The sequence below is a fragment of the Molothrus ater genome, chromosome 6 (genome assembly GCF_012460135.2).
Source record: "Molothrus ater isolate BHLD 08-10-18 breed brown headed cowbird chromosome 6, BPBGC_Mater_1.1, whole genome shotgun sequence".
In the NCBI taxonomy this organism is placed as follows: domain Eukaryota; kingdom Metazoa; phylum Chordata; class Aves; order Passeriformes; family Icteridae; genus Molothrus; species Molothrus ater.
In genome coordinates, this window is record NC_050483.2 from 35,739,123 (window position 1) to 35,764,732 (window position 25,610).

At 35.2% G+C, this 25,610-nt stretch overlaps 1 protein-coding gene across 10 annotated transcripts in view; it reads right to left on the reverse strand.

The window, feature by feature from the left end:
• Positions 1-25,610, reverse strand: part of HECTD1 (HECT domain E3 ubiquitin protein ligase 1) — a 59,659-nt gene that overhangs the window by 13,518 nt on the left and 20,531 nt on the right. For 2 of the 10 annotated variants that reach the window (XM_036383214.1, XM_036383207.1), the window contains exons 5-28: positions 24,245-24,526; positions 23,672-23,960; positions 23,284-23,360; positions 23,097-23,195; positions 22,656-22,770; positions 21,957-22,131; positions 20,502-20,640; positions 20,140-20,310; positions 18,823-19,045; positions 18,690-18,734; positions 16,030-16,305; positions 15,850-15,926; positions 14,310-14,444; positions 13,931-14,077; positions 13,536-13,630; positions 13,045-13,150; positions 11,983-12,117; positions 11,758-11,897; positions 10,950-11,273; positions 10,392-10,558; positions 10,037-10,213; positions 6,451-7,287; positions 2,712-2,933; positions 865-998 (exon numbers count right to left, since the gene is read on the reverse strand). In XM_036383214.1, coding sequence (XP_036239107.1) covers positions 865-998; positions 2,712-2,933; positions 6,451-7,287; positions 10,037-10,213; positions 10,392-10,558; positions 10,950-11,273; positions 11,758-11,897; positions 11,983-12,117; positions 13,045-13,150; positions 13,536-13,630; positions 13,931-14,077; positions 14,310-14,444; positions 15,850-15,926; positions 16,030-16,305; positions 18,690-18,734; positions 18,823-19,045; positions 20,140-20,310; positions 20,502-20,640; positions 21,957-22,131; positions 22,656-22,770; positions 23,097-23,195; positions 23,284-23,360; positions 23,672-23,960; positions 24,245-24,526 — 4,587 coding nt within the window. The remainder of the gene's footprint in view (positions 1-864; positions 999-2,711; positions 2,934-6,450; positions 7,288-10,036; positions 10,214-10,391; positions 10,559-10,949; positions 11,274-11,757; positions 11,898-11,982; positions 12,118-13,044; positions 13,151-13,535; positions 13,631-13,930; positions 14,078-14,309; positions 14,445-15,849; positions 15,927-16,029; positions 16,306-18,689; positions 18,735-18,822; positions 19,046-20,139; positions 20,311-20,501; positions 20,641-21,956; positions 22,132-22,655; positions 22,771-23,096; positions 23,196-23,283; positions 23,361-23,671; positions 23,961-24,244; positions 24,527-25,610) is intronic. The other 8 variants (XM_036383209.1, XM_036383213.1, XM_036383217.2 and 5 more) reach the window with 8 other exon arrangements.

Below are 25,610 nucleotides of genomic sequence, written 5' to 3' on the forward strand. Positions count from 1 at the left end.
GTCTGCATTGTAGATCCACTTAAGTTGTACTGGCTTGATTTTTTTCCTAACTTTGTATCTTTGTGCAGAAGGTGAAACAACAAGATGTTTAGTCAGGTACCTGAGTTTCTATTAAAACCATAAACACAGTAAGTTAAAATGCTACATATATTGGTTCAAATGAAATAAATACTTGCATATTAATTACAAGATGAAGTTTCTATAATTCCATAAAACAATATTTCTATTTATTCTGTAAAATATTAAATTAGCATTAGTGAAGCCTTCTATTTTTCCTCTTAGATTCTGCAATATTCATTCTGATCACTTCAGTGATAGTAGAAGACCAAGCACTATTCATACCAGTTAAGAACAACCAAATGAAAAGCCAGAACTCCTGATAGTCTAAGCAAGAACCATGTGAACTACCATGCTGGGTTTGTCTAGACCCCACCCCGTTGATTTTTCTGCTGGGGTATTTTTTAGAAGAGAGTGATTTCCTCTGGCAAATTTTTTGCTTCATACAGGCCTACAGTTAAACACACCCCAAACTGAATCACTACAAACGCAGCAGTATGCATTATATATCCACAGTTATACCATTTCATGAGCCTGTGAACTAGTGATCCATAATTTCTAATGTCTGTCAACTTCTTCCTAGCCTGGTTTAAGACATTAACTCTGACCTGTAAGGTTCTTGGGTATGCTAGTGTTTAAAAACACTTGTGGTTTTGACCATAGGCAAGAAACTAAATGAATCTAAATAAACTTGTTTTAACTAATGGAAATATTGTACTTAGGACTTCCTATTGCCAAATAAAATCTGTGGATTTTTAAAGCACCTGTTAGTCAATTAAGATACCATCAATGCTAACTATACCATACCATAACTTCTTCATATTCTTGATCTTCTTGGTTATCATCTTCATTTTCATCATCTTCTTCATCTGGCTCAGGAAGATCCTCATCATCATCTAACTCTGCCAACAGAGTACTAGCTCGGCAGCTATCAAGAAAATCTATAACACACATATATATATTTACATACAGGACAAAAGACAAGAGTAACTTTTAAAGCAGAATTTTTTAAATAAAGAACAGAAGAATTGGGAAGAGTGAAAAAACAAATCTCACTTAAACTTAAACCAGAAAAAGAAAACATTACTTACTGCAGAACAGGAATATAAAATCTGTGATAAAAGCATACACCTGGTAAAAAGTCCATGGATCTAGTCAACAGCATAACTATAGAAGCACTTACTATTGGTACAATTGACAGTGATCAGCAAGAGTGATCTGTTCCTCATTTGATTATAAAATTTTATAATTAGACTTATAGGAGATTACAAAAGATCACCAGAAAATGGTGTATAAATGCATATGTCTGTTTCTGCATCTCAATAATTTAAAAACAGGTGAGTGATGTAATTTCCACTAAAACGTGTAGTTTAGACCTTAACTTACAATGTAAAGGACATATAAGATAAACATTTACGAGTAATATCTTAAAGATTCAATTGCTAATTAATTACTGTAATAAGAAGTTGAAGGCAAAGTTCCATTTTACTCACTTAATACTAGATTTAAAAAACAACCTCCCAAAACCAGAAAAGAAGTTCACAGCAATCCAAGTGGACTGGGATGAAGCTTTGAACTTTTACATTTTTCTATGCACACAGAAACCATCTATACCGCCCAAGCACCTTTCCTATTGTTGCTATCACCCCTAGTGATACGTGAATGCACTCTACTTGCTCAGTTGTTGGTGATATATCTTAAGACATGTCACCCAATCAAAGTATCAAATTAGACTTAATTAAAAGAGTAAAGAGAAATGGTATATGCGGATATATTAATAAACTGCCTCCAAGCAGTTCAATTCCAATACCCATTGAAATGACCAGAAATTTTTCAAGCAATTTCAATAGGCAACAAAATATAACACAATCTTAATCCAACAATATTTTCAATAAATCAAGCATCTTCCAAGAATATCTCACAAATGAATAAACTTTACATTAGGAAGTATTTTCCGATATACAACCCAGGTTTTTCTTGACTTCATTTTATCAGCTTGATTCCTGTGTATTACTGACCAAATGATCTAAATCTTCTTTCCCTGTATTCATATGTCTCAAGTAACCTCTGTCCTGATGTCTGTTTCTAGGTTATAGTGTGCACACAACTCTGGATCTGTTTGTCATATCATGTAATTTCTTTCCTCCTGTCAATTTTTGTGTTTTTTCCAATTTTTTGAAATTACTATTACGGTATTGAGATACCTGGAAGTTATTTTAAGGGTACAATGTGCCTAATGGTGGATGCTTTTTAATCAGAGAAATACAAGGTACATCAGACTTTGCATGTAGCATGCCTATACAACAAAACAAACAAAAAAAAATTTTGATTGTAATTAGAAGTACATATGCAAACTACATTAGGAACTAAACTTGATGAAGGAAAATATTCAAGTGCTCAGATAAACTATACCATAAATAATAGTAACATGGGATAGAAAGTGCTGAAAATAAAGATTTGAAAACACAAGGAAATACTACTACATTACATTATTTTACTTACTGCCTTACAGAACAAGTAACATACAAACAGCTCAACTTTCAAATGCTTTTCAGTAAATAAACTACTATATGAGAAAATCATAACAACAGGATAAAAGGGAAAGTCATTAATGGGAAGTCTAATGCTTATGTTCATTTAAAAATGAAACTTACCATATAAAGAATATTCTGCCTCCTGCCCTGTATCGCTCTCACTAGATGTTGATGTTAGGCTAGTAGTTAGAGTATTACTAAGCGACTGACCAACAGATAAAACTGTAGTTGCTGTAGCTACATTGCTGCTGCTAGTAACACTGGATGTAGACATGGTCACTGTTGATGTGGTACCAGTTGTAGTCAGATTAGGAAAACTTTGGGCACCCATAAGAGGAGAAGCTATAGATAAAGATATGGATAAAATAAATGATTTGATGACTTGAAGAGTACAACTTACATGCATGACTCCTGTGTTGAAAAATATATTTGGGGTTGAAAGATTATCAGTGTGTTATTTTATAATAAAGAACAACAGACTATAAAGGGGAAGGGTTTCCCAAGGCAAAAGTACACCTTACAACATGTATGCCCACTTCTGAGCCTATTCCCTTGCAAACATTTTAAATAAATAATTTTATCAAATAAATCCCCCAAATCCCACTATAAACCTGAAATTACTTAATTTCATTTTCAATATATGTAAAGAATTTCTGAAATCTGTTACTCCAACATTGTAATCTGTCTGTAAGCCTAAAATGAAATTTAACATCTAAATAACAATATTATATAGCGCAAACAAGTTAATTATATATAAGAGAATTGGGAACAGAACATGTTAAAACAAATGTGAAACTTGTGATTTCTGTGCATTTTTCTAAGGTTCTTAAATTAGCTCTAACTATTTGTTATAAATTTGTTATTTTTCAAACGAGTACTAAGATATATGTTCATCACAGTCAACATGCCTGAACTGACGCTACTCTGAAATATAAGTCATATGTTAGATGATTTATAATTTTCAGAATAAGCCAGTAACAACTAAAAAGTTACCTTACTGTACATTCAAATAAAACAGCAAATGCATTTTAGTGAACAACTGAAAAAAAACCCGAATTCACTGTAGACTCACTAATTCAATAAAAAACCTAAACTCACTAAATTCAGTAAAAAATCTAGACTCACTAAATTCAGTAAAAAAACTAAATTCACTGTTTGGAGAAAAAAAAGTTGAAGGGTCATCTATACTAAGAATTTAAGTCTTAAGTTTTTCAATCTACTTTTTCTGAACTTTATCAAATGCAAGTTTTTCAGTTTTAAAAGAAGAAGTTTCATTATTTGCAAACATTACTACCCTGGACAAAGGATATAACAAAGCTGCTTCCCCTCAGTGAATTTGGTAGTTTTTTGGAGGGGGCGAAAGAAAAGTTACTATCTCTGCTTTCCTCCTCTGTTACATACAGTTACTACATACATCCCTGCCCCTTAAGAACATAGCTAACATTTTGCAAATAAAAATATAACAATGCAGGGGGGTGTGAAATCATAGCATGATTGGGGAATGATGAGGGAAAGTGCAAATTTTAAATTTAGGGTTGTCAAAGTTTATGTTCTTCTCTATGAAAGCATGGAAGTGAAAAACCAGAGTTTTTCTTTTGTTGTTCAAGAGCTTGAAAATAAGTTGTTCAGTATTCACATCTTTTACCCTCTGCTAATTAATAACAGCAAACTCTTTGCTGTTACAGTAAACAGAAAAAGCCATTAAGCATCAGCATTTTGTTTTCTCTGAATTCAACAGCAAATGGAAATTGGCTACTCTAGACACCACTTAGCTTCTGGCAAATACTGATGTTTTCAATGCAACCAGTACAGAAACTCCAGAAAGACTTCTCTCACTAACCATGATTTCAGTCTTGACTTTTGGGGTGTTGGGTTGCTGTGGGTGGTTTGTTTGATGATGGGGGTTTTTGTTTGGTTTGGTTGGTCTTTAGTTTGGTTGGTTGGGTTTTTTTAACCTGAACAGGCTAAAAAACCCAAAAAATTAAAAAAAAAATAAATTAACAAATCAAGCTTTTTACAATGCTCTAATTGAGCTCTGGTGAGATTGCTCAAATTTAATCTCTGATCTCTTTTAGGAACGTGACTTACCATTTACAGTTTCTAATCATATAAAAAACATAAACCAAAATAACTCCTACATGACAGATAATATAAAGTATGACTATTTTTATCACAGAATTAAATTTTTAAGATGCCCCATTCTTATTTTTAACTTTTGCAGTGTATAGTACCAAACATTCATGAAATTTTAAATAAGCTGTTGAAGTATTTTACCATGTTTTTTAAAGGTGGTCTCTTTTTCCTCCCCTCAATATAAAACTACTTCAGAACCAGAGCCACTATCTATCTATAAGAGGATCAATTCCTGGAAAGCTTTCTTTGAGTATCTTACTTACATTTTTATTGCAAGTTAGACTTCAGCCCCATCCCCAGTATCACAACATGAATATAAGGATACATTAAAAAAAATCTCCCCATCAAAAAAGAAAACATTCAGTATTTAAAAATCTTTTAAAATGCTAAAAGCAAGCACCGCATTTCTAAATAAGGAAGCACAGAGTCATAGAATTGTTAAGTTTGGAAGAGACCTCAAAGACTGAGTCCAGATGTTAGGCCAGCACTGCCATGTTCACTGCTAAACCATGTTCCAGGTGCCACTTCCACACAACCTCTGAATACTTTGAGGGATGGAGAATCAACCTCCCTGAGCCACCCATTCCAGTGCTTGACCACCCTTTCAATGAAAGGGTGAATGAAATTTCAATGAAATTCTTCCTATTATCTAATCTAAACCTCCCCTGTAACTTCCTACCTGTGAAAAGAGGCTGCCCCCACCTCACTACATCTCCTTTCAGGTAGCTGCAGAGAGCAACTATATCTCTCCTGAGCCTCCTTTTCTCCAGGCTAAACACCTCATAGCTGCTCCAGACCCCTTTCACCAGCTTCACTGCCAATCATGACAAGAATGAAACCTTTACAAGAAATTTATGCTTTTTTCTAGCTTGGGTAATTTCACTTTTTCTAACTTGCCTAGCCTATGAAATACAGTTCTCTGTTTAAAGTACTATGACCATCAGAGAACAAAATACCCAACAAGCAACAACTTTGATGGGAGCATGCTCAAAAAAAGAGTGAACTCACAAGAAGCAGGTTTACAACTTACCTTGCTAATACCTTGCTCCTACATATAATCTAATAACATGCAAATGGTTAAAGCATGTATATAATGTCATTTAAAACACTGTTAACTACAAACTTCCCTACATTTAATATTCCTGAATCGTTCACCAAATCTAAGCCTTAACCTTAACAATCTCTAGAAAACACACTCAGTATTAGAGTACATTATGTTATGCAGTTTGACAAAATCAGCAATCTGCTAACATTTCATTATACTGTAGTTCTTTTTCCTTCGTACTTTGTTCTTAGCTCATATGCTCAGACACTTCACAATATGCACAAACTGCCCTTCCTGAGAAAATGGAAAAATAACAGAAATATGCAAAATCTACACAGGTCAGAAAGCCTAAGTACCTGACATTAGCTACTGTTGCTAGACTTCCGTCCTCTTGGTCTAATTCATACTCTCTCCTTAAACATATAATCGACATCAATTTCAATCATCAATTTCAAATTCCTTTCTGTTTGATGGGTACCTGTGATCTGACATTACAGGGCAATGTAACACTTTCCAGCTGACAGGAACTCTATGAGTCCTTCATAAGTTCTACAGGCCTACACAAGGTCAAGGCTGCTCTAAATACATTTCTCAATTAAGCCAACACAACCCAAACTCAAGTGTAACGAAAGCCAAAGAGACAACAAAATCATCAACTAAAAATAAAAAAAGCTTACTTACTTGCAGTACTCACAACATTTCTTCCCAAAGTATTAGTATTGTTATCACTGCTACTCCGGCTTAAATTCATGTTGTTTGTGGCATTGGTCCGTGCTATGTTTGCCACTCTGCGTACAAAGGACTCCAGGCTGGAAGTTTCTCGAGATGATAAGTTCGGAACACTTGCACTGGAGCTCATGGGTGCCCCAGCAGCCAACAAAGAACTGACTGAGAGTCTGTTACTCGCTGAAGAGCTTAGGGGTCGTTGGGAAGCTGCTTCTTTATTAGTCAGTTCAGAGACTGAACTCACATCAGGAGAGCTTACACTAACAATTCCCATGGATATAGCACTGGACTCCCCAGGAGTACGTATTGAGTTATCAGGACCTAACTTCCTCTCTGCATTTTCGTTTCCCATGTCCGCTGTTAAGGTGCTGGTGCTCGCACTGGAAGATGACCCTATGTCAGCCTGAGGCACACTGTCAGCAGAAGACAGAACAACAATTGGTTCATGGACGTCAGTGCCTGAAACTATATTTTGCTCCAATACACTTTCTGATCTCCGCTCCATTTTGGTCGAACCCAAGCTGATGTCGCTGCTACTTGCCACGCTACACACAGAACTGCTGCTTCCTTTTCTACTTGAGGAGCCTGCAGCAGCAGTCGTCTTGTCTGGACAGTTGTTTTTCACCAAGCTGCTCCATGACTGCGTTGTGCCTGAAACAGTGGATGAAACAGGTTTGGGTGATGCCGCTGAATCAGGGTCGTACCCTGGTGCAAGCTTGAGGTCAAACTTTCCTTCTGCGCCCATACGGTAAGAGTTAGAGCCACCAGCATCCCAGGTGACATCAATCCAGCCTGGAAAGGGACAGGAGTTTGTGAGATCCAGCAGAAAGCAGACAGGAGGCGTGTCAGACAGTAGCTCCACAATGCGGGATCAGCTTCTCATAAGGGCTGTATGTCTGAATCAATGAAACCACTAAGTAACCCTTAACGCCAATTAAAAAGGAAGTGCTTAAATCTAAACAATTGAGGATTTCGTAATGTTGTCAATTTAGAGGCTGCTCATTCTTGCCACCTTAATCTTCAGGGCCACAGAATACAGCCAAAAATAAAGTTTCCTTCAGGAAGGGACCTGATGTACTAGAATCTCTCAAAATTTTATTCACATCTATCAAAACTGGAATCTCTAGTAACAAAAATGTACATTAAAATGTATGATAACTTTACTAGCATCTGTCAAGAAGCTGTAATTATTACATGGACGTTCAATAATATTTTTCTTTGTTGGATGCTTGTGGATAAGCATATTTACCCAACAGATGACATGTCATGAAACTGCTTAGTTTGAGATTTCTTATTCTTAAATTGAAAGAACTAATTTATAGATACCCAGCTTTTTAGTTCATTAAGTTCCAAATACTCAAACATTCCCTACTCATTAAAAAATCTTATGACAATCAGGTAAAGGCTACATAAACCCTTTGAAAGGGTTGCTAAGAGAATATGATTCATAGAAAAAAACTATCCTGGGACAAGAACAAAACTCCAAAGAGATGCTACTCTTAAGTTCCTTTATTAAATTATTATTTTCAGTAGCAAAATTTTTTAACAGCTAAATATAATAAATCTGCAATAATGAGGGTAACACACAAAATTTAGCTAACTAGGACAGAAATGGGGACAAAATGTTTTAATTTTTACTTGTCTAAATATGTACCACAATCTACGAGTCACCTATAAAATTCCCTCTAATATTTCTCACTGTATCTTAACTGCAGCAAATACTGTTGTAACTACTTTAATTGAAACCCATTTCATCCAAAAATGAAATTTCTAAAGCTTAGTTATCTTCTCCAATCTCAGACAAAGTCAAAACAAATATCAAGTCCAGATAAACACATATATTTCTTTATTAAAACAGGAAAGAGCTAATATCAAGTAAAATATTCTTTTTATTACTGTCATGTACACCTTCAGCTTTTAACTCTTCAAAAATCATCACTCCTGGACTGAAACAGATGATCACAGGCAATTTGCTATTTACAAATATCATTCTGGAGGAAAAGTAGCTAAAAAAGGATAAAGTTTTCAGATATGATAAGTAGACATCTCGCCCCCAAATGAGCAGGTTTAGATCACGTTATTCTTATATGATTTTATTCCTTCTTCACAAGCTATAGTTGAGTAGCTTCATGCCACTAAACCTTTGAAGGGTAAAGTTGTGAAGCTAATCTGAATTTTTTTTCTTCCATGATTTGCCTTTTTTATCAAACACAAAAAGCTCCATACTGGAGCTCAACAGTATAACTTTTCCCCTTTATGAATATCTGAACCAGGTATTTTTTTTCAAAGCATAACTAAATAACTGGTTCTGGTTTGTATAGTTTCTTTCCCTAAAATATTAATTACAAGCAGTTTTAAATCTGAACAAGTTTTCAGTACATATTATGTACTCAAAGTTGTACTGCTCCATCATTACAGCCATTAAACAACATTTGTCTATACTTGTGAACAACAACCAAGAAAGTAAATTAGATCCTATTTTCAAAATTCTACATGAAAAAAAGCTGTCACAGGAATGAGATGAGTTGGCATCACCATTTGATAAACGAACCTCAATTTTACCTATGGTTAAATGGGGAAGTTTTACTTGAACACAGGAATAAAATCACTGCTTTGGTAGAATACTACTCACCAATAATACCTATAGTCTTCAAAGTTATAATGTAGCTATGGGTACTGTTGCATCTGATAAGAAAAATACATGGATGATGGAAGACTTCCCCAACAAGCTGTATTGAACAGCTTAAATAAAGTTCAGTTTCAAATCATTTTAAGGAATTGTACTTGGGAGATTTTTCCATGTTTGAGAGCTGACAACTCAACTAACTAGAAGAAACTCTCAAGTCTAGCTAAAAATGAACCTAAAAGTAGCTGAAGGTGCTTCAGAAACAAGACAAGCCTTATATACCTCAAAATAAGGGGAAGAGCAGGGAAATGGTGGAAAGCATGTTCAGCTGACAAGATCACCACCTCTCCTGGAGCCTCTTCAATAACTTCCTCAGTACTAACTTCCCTGGCTGTTGCAGGTTTTTATTTTGCTCCTTAAGTTAATAAATTTTCATGCTTTAACTCAAAAACAAAAACTTGATCCCAAAGAAGCTTGCAAGGTAGGAAAGGTACAGGATATAACAAAAGTCAAGAAAAATATTGCAAATGCTCAGCTAGAAGAAATGAGGAAGGTAATTATAGATTTTGCAGGTCCAAAGCTTAACTTATTACTTTGCATCACTCACCTTCATATAGTTTGTAACAGATGTCTAAATAACAGTTTCATATTTGAATAACAGTTTAATATTTTATTAACCAAAACTGTATAAAAGTTTCATTTACAGCAAGAATTTTTTTCATGCACTCAAATGGAATTTCCCAAATGGACCCCAACAGCTGTAGTATTTTAAGCTTCTTCCCTCCACAGTATTTGAACTTTTATCAACTTTATCAAGGCATTACAAAGGAAGTACTTTAATGCTACTCATTCTGCATTATGTCATCATGTGACAGATGTGATTCAACAACATAAATTCAGGCAATTCATGCTCACCATTATGCAGTTCTCCTGTAACAGTGCCTTCCCCCTGTGGGCTTCCATCCTGATCTCTCCATTTCCAATCAATTCCTCTGATTACACGAGCTCCTGGAACCATGTATTTTAACACTTGAGAACGGACCAGACGTCGCTGCCTTCTCAGATTTGCTTCAGCTTCTTTAGCAGCTTTTCCTACAAGACATGTAAAAATTGAAAACACTTGAAAGTATTGAATGGGGAATAATTTTGAGCTTATTTCTAAGCAAGTTCAACTGCAAAAGTTAACCTCCTTTTTCACACTTGCTTTTTTATATGGTACGCTCATTAGCATTTCAAAAGAGCAAGTAGGATATACATTTCTTTTTCTTACCCAGCTGATCTTCACATACTCCATTCACAGTGCCATAAAGTTCAAATCCAGACAGGGAGAGGTAGTGTGTTTGCCCACTGGCATTCTTTCCCATCTGTTTTATTCTAACATGTCTCCAACCTTGTTTCTCATCTTTTGGAGGATCTAAAGGCCATGTTGCTGTAGACCTTTAAGTTTATTAGAAAGGGGTGTTGGTAGGTAACAGGAATAAAGAAAAAAGCAAACAAAACCTTAACACCGATCATGTATGCATACTACAAGATATATAAACCTATTAACACCAGGGCAAACTTCAGATGAGTGTTGGCGTTATGATTTTGTTAAAAAACAAAATGCAAAATTTACAGTGATGAAAAAGCACAAATACCATTATATGAACCACACAGAAAACCTGTGAATCACTTATTCTCCAGCCCATCCTTGATAATATGTATCACTTACCACTTCTTTAGATAGATACATTATTACAAACACAGTACACACTAAATTAGTCTACAGTCAAGTACATTTTTTAACTGCACTCAGTCTTATGAAAAGTAATAAAATACACTGACATACCCTGGTTCATTGAGACTACAGTCATCAACATGAGTATACAAAGTAGTCCAGTTCTGTCCATCCTTAGATACCTGGAAAACCCAATTTCTGAGAGCAGATCGTCCATAACCTCGAGCATGGCGTAATGTGTAGGCTGATGGAATAACCCAAAGGCCAAGGTCTATGGCAAACCAAGCATTCTTATCATCATTTGTGTGACAATTGAGAGCAGAACTGTCACGGCTCAGGATGTCTTCTAAACGACCATAAGGCAGATTTCTTCCTTCTGAGGATGTAACCACTACTAATCCATAGGCTGCTGGATTTACCCACTCATATGCAGTTCTGTATTTAAAAAGAGAAATATATTGTTCAATTATTACTTAAATAAAAAAACCTAGTTTGAGCGATATTTGACATTTACTGTAAATTGCATTTAACAGCTGAGTTTATCACACCAAAATTATCAATATAATTTTAGATATGTTTCAAGCATCACTTTGTGTTTTTTAAAACACTATAGCAAAGAAAAAAAACCCAAACCCAAACGAACAAAATCAAACAGAACCATGGCAACCAAAAACTAAGACCCAAACTTCCCCACTCCATCTTCTTAGGGAAGCATAAAACAAATTCTGAACACAAGTGATTCAAGTTTTCTATTATTTAAGCAGATCCAAAAGAAATTTAATTCTATGGATTAAAAGATACCTCCCACTTCTAAGAAATAACAGATTTCATTTCATTATGAATTCCTCATCCCCATCCTGCCTCATGGATTAGAGTTTATTACGTCTGGCTTTAAAACATCTAGCTTTGAAAAACTCACTTTGCATTTGTTCCAATCCAGTAAATAATTCCATTTTCATCAAAATCATGTTGATGCCTGAACACAAATGTCTGACCTTCCCGTAGTTTTCGTACAAAAACAAATGATGCCCTATCAAAGTCGTACCACTGCTTTGCTACCTATATATGAAAGAAAAAAAGTCAAATATTAAAGAAGCAGAATATAAGTATTCCCTGTGAACTCTGTGTGTGCTATGCAGCTCACCATTTTCAGGAGATACTGTTCTAGAGATTCAACAGTTGCCAGTGGCTCCATCTTGAGCATTCTACCAGTTCGATCTATCAAAGACGTCTCCCCCGAGGCACGTTCCAAACGAAACCTCAAGCGCCTTGTCAGTATCTGAAAGAATAGCTAAACATTCATCTAGGCTTTCCTGTTTAGGTTTTGGGATTTTAATAAAAACAGTGTATCTCACTACAACCATTTTAGTGGCCTATCACGTATCATTGTTGCTTTAACTTAAGCACTATATTCTAATGAAATGCTTTAAAAAGTAATCTCCTAGTACTACCTTTCTTCAATTATCCAAACAATTCTTTACTATGACAACATGCAAGTCAATTACACACTCAGGTAACATTTTCTCACTTTTCCTATGTCTTCACAGCTTTTATTTGTTGACTAGCAAATACAATAATATAGAAACTGAAAACTATTTTCAAAAATACTGAACAGCAAGATTGGTTTGCAACTTTTTTCAACTATTTCCTAGACATTTAACATCAAACCAGAAATATTTATACTTCCCTACCCATGTTGCAAAACTCTGAACTGTGCTTTCAAATAGAAAAAAATTAAGACTCCACACAAACTGGGAAAAAACAAGTAATATTTTTAGCCAAACTGCCAAGTTTCCTGTAGAACAAGCTGCTGAGCCTGGAGGCATCTTGCATTATCAGTTGAACACAGAACCATAGACATGACCCTTTAAAGCCTATTCCCGTTCTTACTAATAATGGTCTCGTAATCACAGGAACATGCCCTTTAACTAGAGGGCATGTTCCTATATAAAGACAATACTTGAAGACAAAACAAAGAACACATTATCTCTTCAATCAAAATTTACTTTTACCTCACGTGTTTAAATGACAGTAGAAGAACAGCCATACATTTCAGCGCTAGAGGAAACAGATGCCAAAATTTGGTTGGTCTTTACCTAATTCTACCCACATCTACAAGAATGTGATTCTTGCAGACAAGGTGTGCAACATATAACCTTCAGCTGAGCACCACTCAGTGGGATATGCTGTTATCAGTGTGCATTACCTGAAGATTGTACGTAGATCCTGGTGTATCATACAAGTGGAGAGGTAGCCGTTCAATAGATTCTAACACTGCTATCAACTTCCGAATTAATGCAACTGCTGGACGACTGTGAAAGAGAACAAGGTACTATGTTACCACAAAACAAAACAAAGAAAAAAATTTTACAGTATCTCAGAAAACAGGATCCACCTGAGGAAACTATCTCAGCATGCTATTTCTACTGATGGTATCTGTTCTAGTCACATGGTTACAGCACAGTGAGAAAGATACTAATCTGCACAGTGATGAACAAGTCACCTTCATTTTGTCAACAATATTCTTAGAGACAAAAACTTTCAATTTCTACTTCAATATTAGGTGCTGTCTTTCAAGATCAATTTTCTATTCCATTGAAATGGAAAGAACAGGTAATTTTTCTTTATATTATTTTAAACATACCATACTGCTTCAAAATTTCAAAGAAGATTTTCCTGTTTTGGTATTATTTTTACCTTTCATCATCCTCATTTTCGCTGAATGCTGTTTTGAAAACGTTTATCCTCTCTACCAGTTGACTACAGTCTTGTTTCACATCCAAATCAACATTCTAGGAGGAAAAAAAAACCAAGTTACAGACAGGCAAAGACATCTATGTAGTCTCACTGAAATCCCAATCCCAAAGCTAATCACCAGCCATTAGACCTGAACAGAGCTGATTTATTTTCATTCAAACTAGTCATCTACTCTCTTATTTTCAATAGGTAGACCAGTAACTGAAGCAAGTCTGCCAAATTTTCACCAAGACCAGAAAAAGACAAATTTATGACAGATCTTTTACATTATGCACATGCCTTAACTTCATTTTGTTAGGAAGTTTTTCTTTAAACACTTATGTCTATAAACTTACATTGTTTAAAACTGTCAGCAGCGATTGAACTAAGCCACTGCTGCACATTTCATATGGAGAAATAGTATTCTCATCCTTCAACAGTACAATTAAGTTTTCCAGAGCAGTCTTCATTAAATCTCTCCATGTATTTTCTCCCTCAATGCACTGAAAGACAAAAAGATCATTATCATGAAACAAAGTAATCTGTCCACTAGCTTCAGTTGAAAAATCACGTCCTAGGAAAGTACCTAACTAGGTAATACATGCATTAAAACTCCCCCCATGTCAGACATGCTATCTCTGCTTCATGACTCTGCGTCACATCATGACAGACTAGTCTGAACATTATCTGATTTCCACTGATGTCACACATTAAAAATAAAGGAGATACACTTACCTGCCTGTTTGCATGAAGTTCCCATGCAGACTCTAACTGTGTTGCTATGTTCCTCAGTGTTACAACTACTCCTCGAGGCATACTTTCAACAGCTTTAAAATGATCATCATACAAATCTCTTGCCATAGTGCGCACCTACAAATGGATTTTGATAATCAGAAGTCAGACCTTACTGTCATGAGATCATTACTACACTCCCAGATACCACAACCTTGGTCATTATTTTTATGTCCCAACAGGCAGACAAATAGGGAAGAATAAAAACCCATGTGCATCACAAAATGCTAAGGTTGAAAATAAAAAGGTACAGGAGAAATAAATGGAAATACACAAAATCTTACTGACAGAAATGAAACTTACCATCATGTATTAGGTTACAGCATAAAGGGTAGTAGGAATAGGTATGATTCTCAATGTGTCAATCTTTCTTTTAGAACTGTATCATGGATCAGGTAGTATTTTTAAATGTACACCTAAGCAGGTTTAATACAGTTTCTAAATGCTCTATCAACATTCCTTAAACCAATTCACACTGAGTCCCTATACAACCTCTCTTAGTAAAAATTACTCTTTCTACAAAGTATGGTTCACACAAGATACAGATTAAGTTAGTTCTGATTAAACAACATCTTTCTTTTGTAAGAAATTTCCCCAGAAATTTTTCCTTTTTATTATCATTCTATGTGCTACAATAATACATTACATAAGCTTCAGAACTACACAGTACAATCTTAGGTATAAGAGAACACTGTCTTTCTTTTATCATCCCACATATTATCATTCACACACAGTATTTCAGCTTTCAATTTAGTGTCACATTTCCTAAGATATATGTCCTAAAATGCTGCAGATATAAGGTACAGGATATATTGGCTGCACTGTTAGAAACTGCAAGACAGATAAAGACTAAAGATTAGCCTGAGCCCTTGGCATAAGCGGATCACAAAATGTACTGTTATTTTGTGGTTTTTTTGTAAAGAGCTTAATACTTGATTTCTTATTTCCTCCTTTTTCCCCTTCATTTTGAGGAGAAAGAAGAATTTTAAATATATCTAAAATGAGGGCCTTTACTCATTTTGCTTCACTACCACAACTCTTAGCCATGTAGACTGTTACTTCCAGCACCCTGTCACAAAATCCAGTCTGAAATTAGTACCTAGATGAAGAGAAGTATTATATGCCTCTGGCACAACTGTAGTATCGATTTTAATATCTTCTCTTCTAGCATAAAGACTTAAAAAGCAAACCACAAAACCTAAAGAATTAATGCAAGTCAGGAAGACTGAATTTTCCTACTATTTTTTGGTTTTAATTCATTTTCCTCTAAAGGAGCACACAGTTTACTAAGACTTTTGGATAAAATCACCCAAAGAAGTGCTTTGTTCTGGTTGATGCTTTCCTCTTCAAGCCTCACAAAAAACTGTATCTCGTTGAAATCAGAGATTTTAATCTTCTAAGAGGAAACCACATCTCCCTAAGAATATTATAATACAAAACAAGCTCAATTAAATTCTAAATATAAAATTTACAGATCACCAACCTTTTGTTTTGTCTTCTCCAGTTTAGATTTCAGTTTTCTTCCTCTTTTACCTGTCCAGCCAGTCACAAATTCTGACCCTGCAACATATATTTTAGAAAAGTTGCATTTTCTCATAGCTATGAAAAGCAACAAATAAAACTCTCTCACATACACTTGTTCCTACCTGCACATAACACATACCTACATACTTACCCAAGGAAGTTTCAGCTGTAAACGAATGCTTTGTTCCTCTGTTGGATTCAAACACAAAGCCTGGCAGGTCTTCTTTCAGTATTGTAGCTTGTTGACCATCAGAATTGTGAATAGCAATTTCTCCTTCCTTTAAACAGGTCAGTGACCAGTTTCCTACAGTAAGTTTAGTTGGCCCTGGTGCTGATAAAATTGGCTGGCTTGTGGTAGATGGTTTTACTTGGCTTCGAGCCCTCTGCAACTTCTCAAGGAACTCACTCCTACTTTCTATTTAAAAAGAAACAAATTTGGTTTTTTCCAACAATTGCTTCCATCGCTATGCAGAATTTTTTTCAAGAGCAAAACAACTGAGTACATTCAATGCAAAATTAACTTTGAAATTAAGGGTCTTAAAGTGTCCTAAATTTCTGTGTAGCATATTTCTGTACTTCAACAGTGATTTATTCTACGATCACATCAAAGCTGCAATGCAACAATGCAACTCCTTCTGAGAGATGCAATTGAAATGTATTAATTCATTGTTACAATTATAATAGGAAGATCAAAGAAATTCAGAATAAATTTTTAGTCTTTGAAAAATGGGTCTCAGAATGGTGAGCATGAACTATTCTCGAAAGTGGGTTTTCAGAAATAAGAAATTTTAAAAATATCATAATATCATTAATGAAAAATTTAATTAAATTATATATTTGTATTTTAATCATTAAAATGCTAAGTACATAACTTCAAAAATTCCATTTAAAGTAAAAATGGAAGCACCTCATTAAAGATTATTTCTGTTTGCCTTTTCCTGCAATGACAAGCTCTAGGCTTTTTAAATATGCCCTTTTGTTATAACACAAAATAATGCAAAAATAAATATGCACTCGAGGCACAACATTCTTTACTGCTTAAATTTCATAGCATATACAGAGAAGGCTTATAAAAATAATTGAGATTTGATATGCAAGATGAAAATTCTGTTAATTAAATGTTTTCAGATTTCCATAATTACATTTTAATACATTTATTATATAGCACATTGCACTGAAAGTACTATATTTCTACATGGTTGGGAATAAATTCAGGTTCCCTTGGACAAAATTTTGAGACTTACTAAAAGCTTCAGAATTACCATTAAATTTCAATTTTTGCATTGAATTTTTTTTCTACAAATTCAAACAAAACAAGTACAGAGTTAATGTGGAGAGGGGTGAGTACAGACCTTCCAAAATGTTCACAGTATATATATTTGACCATCCACCCCAACTTTCATCATGCAATACACACTAACAAATGTCACTACTCAACCCTCTATACTCTTGCCAGTTGTGAAGTTACTAAAAAGTATACCACAAGATTGATCAGTAATGATTTAGGACAGCAGAACATATAGTACAGTTCAGGACTTGATACCATTCTAGCCTATACTGTACTGTAGTCATTTTAGTTAACAAATATTAATTTTTTAAGTAAAAAAGGCTGCTGCACATGCTTAGAGCTCGTGGTTAAAGTTCAGGCAAATTACACTGCAACATCAGCAATCTTAGTAGATGTCTATTTGAGTACATATTTGAAGAAGCCTCATTTAATCCTACATTTAGCTCCTTTCCCTCATGACATTCAGACTAGGTATCTTGTTAAAAAACTTTGGATTTATGCAATCTTTTTTGAAAGACTGATTTGAAGTCACATCTTAAATGCTCAAACTGACTTCCTCTAAGTTCTCTTCACTCCAAATGCATCTGAGCTCTCACCATTCCACTCATCTTATACAGAAATAGTCTCATCCCCTTGCCTTGACCATTGGGAAGCGAAAACCAAAAAATTCAGCATCCAGGGAATGCCAAATGAGAATTTAAGAATTGTATGAGAATTTAAGAAATTATCTTCATGAATCTTAAAACTGTACTGTATGATAAACAAGTATCTCAACACAGGACTTATTTACCTTTAAAGGCATTAACCTTATTAAAAAGAATGCAAAGTCACATTTTCTGACCAAAAAAACCAATATATCTACAAGTGGTTTCCAGCTGCATTACGATCAGAAACATTATATTGTATTTTGTCTTCTTGCCCCAAACTTGATGCATGAAGTCATTAGCACTTCATTTCCATCCTGAATCATAATATGTTCTGTTATTTCAGTCAACAGGCTCATTGAAAACATCATAATATTGCAAAGCATTTTATGCCTGCAGGTTCATAAATGCATGAACTGCTGCAAAAAAAAAGATGAAACAATAAAAGGAGGGTTGTTTCTGCATCCAGAACAAGTTGTGTATTCTGTACAGAAAATCAGAACCAGCTGTGCATTGCCAGTGCATAAGGTCTGTTCCCTTATCCTCTCTCCAACAAACAATTAAGACACTGTAATTTGTTTCCCAATCTCGATGAGAAACTTTCCATTACTTTGTCTTCAAACACATGCAAATTCATTCTGCTAGCTAGAAGCAAACAACAAATCACCATTTCAACCTGCTTTTCCTGGGATGGCCACTACAAAGTGCTTTTAATGACTGGGGTGAAAAAATTAAGTACGCATGGAGAAGAATCAAAACAAAAAGTTAATACGCTTTTGCTGGCAAGATGTTTACTTAACACAATTCACCAAGAAAGTCAAGTTATGGACACATGCTATCTGATAAAATGCATCACAATTAACTGACCACCTTCCACCTGTTTACATCCTTTACTATTTAGTAAGCCAATTCCTGCAAAACAAAATAGCTCAAATCAAATTATATAAACAAATGTAACAGTCTCAAAACTTAACCTGGACTTGAATTACAAAAAGTCTACCTGAGCTGTCAGATCCTCCTTCAGGGCTCCCACTGGAATACATTGTGGCCAGCTTTCCATCCAAGATAAATCTGAACCATCCATTACTACCATTAGATAGCTCCAGGGCTGCAGCATCACTCCAGATATACAGGCAGTCCCTTCCCCTAATGATTGACCAGTCTCTCCAGTGGTACGGTTTACCCTGCTGCAGTTCTTTAGCATCCTCCTGTGGTTCATCCTCCTGCAATAACATTGTATTAAGCAATAACAAGAACCAAAAAAAATCTCCAATCCATTTAAAGAAGAGGGAAAAAAACCCCAAACAAACAAATAAAAAAAAAAACCCACAAACAAACAAAAAAAACAACCACAGACATTTTTTAGAGGAGGAGATTCTCTCTCTTTAGGAGAGAAGACTTATTCAATCCAAAAGTGTAGGAACTATACTACTTCTGCCCGTAAAACATATCCTTAAAAGTATTCTTTAATAGAATAAGATACTTCTTAGAAGTTTCCTTTCACATACAGCTTTATCTACTCAACAATAGCAATGGCCTACTGCCTGCAACATCCTCCTCTGTGCCAAACTTGAATTGTGAGAAAAGAAGCACAAAATGATTGAGGTTGGAAGAAATCTCTGGAGGCCATCTAGTCCAAACCCCTGCTCAGGCAGGGCCACATATGACTGGTTATCTAGGACCGTGTCCATATGACTTTTAACATCTAACCACCAAAATACAAAACCAGCACCCCCCCAAGAAATCCCAGACAACCCAAACCCCACAGTAAAAAAGTTGAACTACACACTTAAGATTTAGCTATAAATTTAATTGAATTGGTAACAGAAAAAGTCTGTTATCCATTCAGTTCATCTGACTGGCAATAAGACTTGAAAACTGATAAACAACTTCAACACACACGGCTTTCATGAAGCAGAAAATTATTTTCTTTTTTATATATTTAACATATTTGATAACAACATTTAAAACATCTCAAACGATTTAATGCATGGACATCAATAGAGATACACTTCTGACACAAATACTTTAGGAAGGATTTATTTTGTTTCCCAGTCACTTTCCTAACACTAGGCAAAATCAAGCACCAAATAACTTGATCACAGGGAAGTATGAATAGGAAAACTCAGCAGATAATAATATGCCAACAGAAAATTAAGGTAGAGAAGAAAATTATTAAAACAAGTGGTATAAAATAAGCATTAATTTAATATCCTAATTCCCTAGCCCTGGCCATTTTTGTAACAATAAACATTTCACTGGAAGTGTCAGTTTTACAGGAACAAATAAATCAAATAAATCAATTCCATACACTTACCTTCTCAGGTTTAGACTCCTCTTCATTTTCATCATCAGATGATGGCCCCGCCAAAGTTGACACTTTACTAATTACACCAAGTCTAGCCAGTTGGTCTAGAAAAAGATCACCACCTTTATCCACTAAATCCCTTATGATTTGCAAGGCTAACAAATGGCCATCATCATCATCCTGTAAAACATTGGGATGAAAAGAAAATAACAAAGGAGATCTTGTTACTTTACACACTGAACTCCATAGGTGGTCACAGATGAACTCTGTAAAATTTTTAGGGTTAGTTATTAACAAATACGTGGAATCAATTAGTGTAAATCCTTTTTCTGTACTAGTTTCACAAAGGATAACATTTTCATTCTTCCTACCTCTTGATCAAGCACTGTAGCTGTTATCTCAACCAGTATTGTGGGCAGGTTATGGCCAGCATCAGAGTCACAAACCTCTTTCAGGAGCGCCTCAGAACAAAAATGTATCATTTTTCTAATGAGTGCAAGACTTGCTTTCCTGTAAAAGATCATAGAAAAAAAAAAGGTTCTTACAGTGATAAAGCAAGCAAAAAGGTTCAAGGTAAGACTTCTTTTGTACGCTATTTATGCATGTTTTCAAAACACAAGAAATTTAATCTGTTTCAGTTCTTGTATTACTCTTACTAAGTTCTGGATTATCTTTAAGAATAATGCACCTCTGGTATTTTTTGATTTTATAGCACTATCAGTCTGACATACACTTTTCTCCTCAACCCTTTATTAAGTAAACCTATTCTACGTCCTGTCTTTACCCACTTTTAGTGCTGGCAATTCACTTCTGCACACTGTGTCACCCTCAGAGGTATTCAGCCTTTCATGTATTTCCCATATTTTGAGATCACTTTATCTTTTAACTCTAAACAAGCTATTAGATTATGCAGTTTTCCACCCTAAGAACTATAATTAATATGAAAGGAAATCACTCCTGTAGGGATACAGATTATTTTTTTGACCAACTTCCAAAAGTCTGATTCATTAAAGTAACTTTCTAGTAGAGAGCCAACTACTTTGCACAATCTGCAACAACAATTAATCACACAGAGATTGTTAATATAGTTTCTTATTTCTTTTATTTAAAATAACCTAGTTTAAGCTTTCTATCATCAGCTCAAGTGGAGTCTGTCTCTACTAGAGGCCTTTTTATCTTGCATTTTCACCCAAGGTACCTGTAAACACTGGGAACATAAGAGATTGGAATCAATGTCATATTTGTAATATAAAAGGCTAAAAGGTTATGCTCAGATGCAACTTATCACAAGCATTATGCCATGCACAGTATTCCCTTTGAAGTAATAAATTAGATTACATTTCTGCAATTCAACAGAATTAGAAGCAGCATCTTGTCCAGTTAATACACTGCTAAGTAAGTCTCCTAAAACCTAAAATAGCTTTTTCTAGTCTTGCTGGTTTTCCAATGAATGCATCTTGACATTATTTTATTAGTTTTCCTCTACTAAATTACAGCTTTCATTACAGTGGCTACAAACAACTGTAACCAAATCCTGATGCACAGTGTACACAACATACTGTATGAACATAGCATTCTTTCATCATGCTGCTACAGTCAAGAGTATGTTCTGCTCTCCCATGACTAACCAGGCTTTTTCCAACACATCACTTCACCAGAAAGGAAAAAATTTTGCTTAAAGTGCTAAGTAAAAATCACTCTTGCAACACTTCCCAAACAATCACTTCTATTCAAATACATATTGTCATGAGCATTACTTAAACTTTTAAATTTACTTTGGCTTTTCTAAGCACGTATTAAGAAACTGTCCCTCATGATAATATTACCTTATTGAAGGCAACATAGTTTGTTGAAATGTTTGTGCAAACACAGGCAATAGTCTTTTCAAGTATATGGGTGCCATTTCTGGATCTCCTTTGGGTTCATTGCATTCTTCCTCATCCTTGTTTGCATCTTTCTTTTTCTTCTCATCCCCTTTGTTGACAGGACACATCCAATCCCCTGGAAAAATTTTTCCCCCAACACATTCAATTGCAAAAGTCAACAAACCAAAAAAAAAACCCCTTCTAAACATCCAAGTTTTCTTTACTAACATCCAAGGACCTGAACATGAACACGCATTCCTAAAAATAGAAAATTTACATGTGCATGACTTCTTGAATAAAAGTATTTAATAGCAAGTATCACCTGTGGCACCAGAATTCTCAGGAACAGGGAAAGTGCAGTTCCCACACAGAAAGGATACCAGAGAAGCTACCAAGGCTGACAAGCTCTGAATCCACAACAAAATCCCAGCCTAGCCTGATCCCACAGCTGAAGAGCAGGACAACTGGCACAGTTCATGCCTGCTCAGTTATTTCTTTGGTAATTCCCCTCACTTAACATCATCTTAAAATACTAATGTTTTTGTGGATACTTTATGGGTTAAGGAAGGTAAGTCACAATTTATTTTCTTTAAATAACCTTAATAGAGTAAAATTATTATAACTGCATAACTTAACACATATCAGCATTATTGGACTCACCTGGAGACTGAAGAATAGCTACTACTTCACTGTGCCCTCTTTCCCTAGCTTTGTCCAGAGGAGTTTTCCCATCTTCATCTCTCAAATCAGGATTTGCACCATGTCGTAAGAGAGTCTAAGAATAAATATTTTTATGTATGAAAAAAAATTGCATTTCTTCTTCCAAAGTAGCAAATGTGCTTTTCATACATCACTCCTACAGTGTTCTCATGTTTGTAAGTATTTTGTGCTTTTTATATCTGTAGAGCCAATATAAACTACTTTTATTCATTACTGCCCTACTGCCCTATAATGAAAAAATCTGTGTTTTGATAAATACTATAAAGAACATGTAAATATTTAAGAGTGCATGTGTCCAGCATATTGCATTGAAGATATTTTGAATAGAGCAAGATGAAAAGTCAGCAGGTAATGGTTTTTAAGAGTCAGCTTAAATCATACCTTCGCTACCTGAGGTCTTCCAAAACATGCTGCATAATGTAATGAGGATGACCTCTGACCTCTGTTAACATCAGCGCCCCTTTCACAGAGGAATTCTACCTGTTAGATAAGAAAAAGGAAATCAGTCTCTTTTATCTTCCTTTACATAAATAATGCAACTTCTTAAGGGTCTATAAATCTAATTTACCATTTCCTGAGTTCCAAAAGCTGAGGCCCAGTTTAAAAGAGTTTGTCCTACATCATCCATAAAATTTACTTCAAAAGCTGAAAGATAAAATTAAATAAAATAGTTAAAGTTCCCACAACCATAAAGTTCAATAGTATTCTTTAAATAAAAAGGTCTTAAAAAATTAAGCATCATCAGTCATTCTGGGGAAGCATTTATGCTCTGAATTGCAGTAAAAAGGTGGCATAGGTGTGATTACTAACAACACTGTTAAGTATTTAACAAAGTAAGCCAACATGTACATAATGATTTTCAATTAACTACCTCAGCATTTGTTGTGACAACTCAGACTACAAAAATTAAAGCCAAAACAAGCATTTCATTTCTTTTTTGGAGTATTTTTGCTTACCTCCTGTGTCAATTGCATCTATCAGTGCATCAGTATCCTTACTGCGGATGCAATCTATCAGTTGCCGATGAGAACGTTCTCCAGAACTATCCAGTCTCCGCAATCCCGGGATTCTGCCTGTAGATCCAGCACTAGATTTTGGCAGGGCTTTTCTGCCTTCAAACAGTAGCACCAAAAGAAGATCTACTAACCGCATGGTATCCAGCACACATCGCTCGTCACCCTGCAACGCACTTTCTATAGAATCTGGAAGTTCAGATCTTAGGAGATCCTGGAAATAATTAAAAGTCTGAACAATAAAAAATATACAGGGCTTTAGAAAATACTATCAGAATTGGGTTTCATTTCCATATGAAATGTTTCCTTTTTCCCCCTCTTTAAAAGCAACTTACATGTACATATGTGTGCACATATGTGTGTGTGTATATATATATGTATATCTATTAAAAATATGATCTATAAATATTTATATGTATATCTATAAAATACCAACATAGATCTTGCATATATTGAAGTATACAAAGGGAAAAGTCCCATGAAAACAAAAAGCTATAGCATAAAAGGATTTCTTACATGTGTTACTACTGGAGAGCCTCTACACAGGGTTGACAACAGGCTTACAATAGTTGACACCTGATTACTTAATTTAGAGTCTGCAGCTGTAGATGGTGCTCCAGTGCTACTCCGTCCAGGTTTGCAAGCTGAAGATGGTCCAGAGGCTGTCCCACCAGCAGCTGCCATGCGAGATAACAACTCCTCAGTTAATCCATGTTTAGCTAATGGGGCTGGGTCAACTCCACGCCTTGTGAATCTGTCAGCTAATGAAGCAAAGCATCTCAAAGCTCCATCTGAAACCTAAGAAAGATGTGCAAGAAAAACCGATGAAATATCTTTTCCTTAAGGTGAGAAGGTGCTAACAGGATAGCCACAAGAATACAGACCACATACAAGAACTTGATTTTCCCATGAAGCTTGATCATTCAAGTTATATTTAAAGGTCTACATGTTTCTCTTAAGCACAATAAAGTTTTCAATTCTACCAAGCCTAAAAATAGGACAAAGTGGGAAAAGGAAATTTTGCTCTTGGGTAAGGCAGATTATCCACCGTGCACCTGACACAGGGACATGCAAGAATTTTTGTGATAATAAAATACAAACCTCCAAATTTAGGATTGCTACTAAAGGAAGGAAAAAAAATCCAACCAACCAACTGCACACTAAAAACTCCAGTGACACTGTGGAAACACGGCTTACTGGTGATCCTCTTAACAATTCAGCAAAAAATACTGCTGGCCAACTGCCCAGGAAAGGACCCAACATCTTTTCATGTCAATACTAAAAATAAAGGAAGATTTTGCCTTTAACATCTCTCTATCTATACACTAGAAGTGTCTCAGTGTTTCAGATCAAGAGGTTTGCACCGGCCTATCGAGATAACTTGCTTCAGGCACATTGGCCTTTAAAGATGTGCAGTAGCAAAACAGACTGATGTCAAGAAATAGTAGAAAAAGCCCCACAATACCTATTCTCTAATCAAATTCTGAATTGCTATAGTTCTTACTCCCTAAAATGTCAACTCACAGTCTGTTTTCAAAACAACTGTCTGCTATCACAGATCAAGGACTTCAAGGCAGTCACTCATCAACACACAGAACAAGATTAGAGTATTAGCCAGACTTCAGGAAGACAAAAATCTTAAATCTCCATTAAGTTTCCTGACTTCTGGTATGGTCTGTACATGCCAAACATTCTGCATTATCAGTACTCTTTTGAATTTTTTCTTTCATGTGCAAGGGTCGCTGTTTTCGTCCTCTGGCATCTTGCTCCAGTTCTTGGACAACACAGACAAACAATTCTGCTAATCTTAATGTAAATTGCAAGTACTCAATAGGTCTGTACCTTAACAGCTGCCAGAAATACACAAAAAAGATCACTTGTT